Consider the following 3,225-nt stretch of genomic DNA (forward strand, 5'->3'; position numbering starts at 1 on the left):
GTAGCCACTCGATGCCCGCTTTTCCACACTTTCTGTCCTGTCCAGCAAATCTGCTGCAGTGCCACGACGTTGAAGGAAAGATAAAGAAGAAATAAAAAAAAATAAAAAAGATAATCCCTTATTAATTAATCTTCTTCTCGGCCGCACAAGGTAAAACAAAATAACGCAAATCTCGAAATTGTTCTACGCTTCCTAAACACGCTTGAACGCGCACTTATTGTTTTCTTTTCGACCACACCGGGCAGAAAAAATTACATGGATCTCGAGATCATTCTACGCTTCCAAACACGTTCGATCGTGCACTATTAAGTTTTATTTTCAACCGCACAAGGTAGATTAAAATAATGTGGAGCTCGAGATCGTTTTGCGCTTTCAAACACGTTCGATCGCGCACTAATTATTTTCTCTTAGATCGATCAAGGCAGAACAAAATAACGTTGACCTCGAGATCAATGTCCGCTTCTAAGCGCGTCTGATCGCGCACTCATTATTTTCTGCTTGACCACACAACGGCAGAACGTAAATTTTGAGATCGTTCTGCGTCTATAAAAACACGTTTGAACGTGTATTAATTTTTGTCGGCCGCTCAGGGCAATAACAGACACTCGATATCTTTCTGCGTCTCCAAACACGTCCGATCGCACACTTATTATTTTCTTTTATATCGTCCAAGGCAGAACAAAATAACGCGGATCTCGAGATCGTTCTGCGCTTCTTTCTCTTGGACCGCACAGGGCAGAACATAATAACGTTGACCTTGAGATCAATCTTCGCCTCCAAACGCGCACGAAATATTTTCTTCTCGACCGCACAAGGCAGAACAAATCAATGCAAGTCTTGAGATTGCTCTCCGTTTCCAGAACACGTTTGATCACGCATCAATTATTTTCTTTTCGACTGCATAGGGCAGAACAAAATAACGCGGATCTCGAAATCGTTATGCGCTCTCAAATCAAAGAATACAGATTTAAATTTCCCAAAATCAGACAGACTTAAATTAATCCAATAAATCCAATTTTTGAATAAAAAATTAGAATAACTTAAATTCAGTAACTTAAAGGAATAGGAAAAGTGTACTTAACAAACGCTGACTTCAGCATGTCCAGTTGAACAATCTTCAAAATATCTTGAGTATGTCGCACCGTTACCCGAAGTGAAAACAGCCGTTCGCAAATTCCACAGTCACCACTGGTACTCACCACGTTCCGACACACCGTCCCGTGCGGTGGTACAGTGCGCGCTCTCGAAGTAAACAAGGGTAATTTTCCCAATATTTCGCGGTCGCGGCGGTCGAAACGTACTTCGATCAGCTTATCAAGTGCAAAAGTGAGAGTGAACAGTGAAGGTTTCGCAAAAATCGCCCGAAAAACGGCTGTAAAAAGTGAAAAAGTGCATTCGCCAAGTGCTTTGTCGAACAAAACAAACAGCCATCGATCGGCTGCTCGGCCTTTTTTCATTCAAATGTCGATGGTGTAGGTCGCGCTGCGCCTGAAGGAGGAGAAATTGAAATAGGAAGAAAGTGCTGAAAAGTTTTGAATCCTTAAAAAATTCGAAAATCTGGAATGTGTCCGATCGTCATCGAAGAAGTACTACAGTGTCGTCCAAAAGCGTGTGAAAACAGTGCGGATCAACATTTTACGCACACCTGAAAAAAAGTACGTTGAAGGGACAAAGAAGGTAAGATCATTCCTTTTTACCTTTCTTTCGTTCTTTTGGGGTAGGTAACGGGTAACCGTTGCCAATAGTGAGTCCAACGTAAACCAACATGGCGGCTGCTAGTAGCGGCGACCCAGGCGGGTCCATAAAACGCAGACTACCGAATTTTATGGACCCGACGAATAAATTCGGTGAGCTGACGTTTTTGCAGCTAACCGGCAAAAATGAAATCCCACTCCCGAAAAACCCCTTTCGTAATCGGAAAGTCCGTAGAGGCATGTGCTGGTCAAATTGAGAATGCCAAAACTGAAGCGCAAGGGACCAAGTACACTCTAAGTGTCCGTGACCCGATTCAAGTTGCTAAGCTGCTAAAGCTAACAAAACTAATCGACGGAACTGAAATAGAAGTTGCCCCACACCCGAACTTGAACGTTAGCCGGTGCGTCATCTCCTGCTATGACGTGATCCACATGGAAGAGAAAGATATTCTGGCGGAACTGACCAAGGAAAATGTCATCCGTGTCCAGCGGATCACCAAGAACGAGAACGGCCAAAGAATGAATACGCCAGCTCTGATCCTTACGTTCAATAAGACAACCTACCCGGAGTATATCAAAGTAGGCCTTCTGCGTGTTGCCACTCGTCCATACTTCCCGAATCCGATGCTCTGCTATGGATGCTTCAGCTACGGCCACACTCGCGTCCGATGCCCTGGACCGCAACGCTGCTTTAACTGTTCTGGCAATTTCCACGGGGAGGAAGAGTGCAACGAAGCATCATTCTGTCGGAATTGTAAAGGAAACCATCGACCGTCCAATCGCCAGTGCCCGGTTTACTAAGAGGAAGAGGAAGTAGAGGTTAGAGGTTGATAACTTAAGCTTTCCGGAGGCAAGAAAACGAGCCGAACAGCAGGCAGGAGGTAGCTATGCGCAGGCAACAGCGCAACAGAATACTTTCGAGAAAAGGCTAAAGGAGCTCGAAGCGGCCATGACACGAAAAGACCAGGAAATTTGTAAACTGCGAGAAGAAATCAGACGAAAAGATGAGCGGATAGATCAAATGCATGCGTATATCAGACAAACGAAGCAACAAGCTGTTCAAGTAAAACAGAGCCATACTAGCGAAACATCCAGCCAAGAAAAACCGCACCATAGCCATGAACAACGACCAACCTACACAACGATAGGCCCCATCACTCGATCCAGGAATAACTCCCCAGCCGTTCAGGATACAAAGCGTGGACGATCTTCGAAAACACTTTTACTAAACCGGCTACCTCACCAGACCCAAGTCCGCCGCCGAAAAACCGCCGTCACCCATGACCTCACGGAAATGGACTTCTAGCGAGGAGTCAGAGATACCGGAGACAAACCTAATCAAGGTCTTCGATAGCTTTACTCCTCAACAACGCATGGACTACAATGACGACCAAAGCACGAACACGGACAACGAGCCAAATCGGTTCGGAAGCAGGGAAAGTGTAGTACCTCTTCCGACGCAAGTACGGCAGATTAAAGGAGTCATCCGGCACGTCTTACCCCAACCCGTTGATGATGATTTTATCTCCGT

The 3,225-nt window shown here is 45.3% G+C and overlaps 1 protein-coding gene across 1 annotated transcript; it reads left to right on the forward strand.

Annotated features, from left to right (window-relative positions):
* Positions 1 to 1,880: 1,880 nt before the first annotated feature.
* LOC134206305 (uncharacterized) lies at positions 1,881 to 2,495 on the forward strand. The gene has a single exon (XM_062682007.1). The coding sequence runs from the start codon at positions 1,881 to 1,883 to the stop codon at positions 2,493 to 2,495; it is 615 nt and encodes a 204-aa protein (XP_062537991.1).
* Positions 2,496 to 3,225: the final 730 nt, after the last annotated feature.

Source organism: Armigeres subalbatus, chromosome 1, assembly GCF_024139115.2.
Source record: "Armigeres subalbatus isolate Guangzhou_Male chromosome 1, GZ_Asu_2, whole genome shotgun sequence".
Lineage (NCBI taxonomy): Eukaryota > Metazoa > Arthropoda > Insecta > Diptera > Culicidae > Armigeres > Armigeres subalbatus.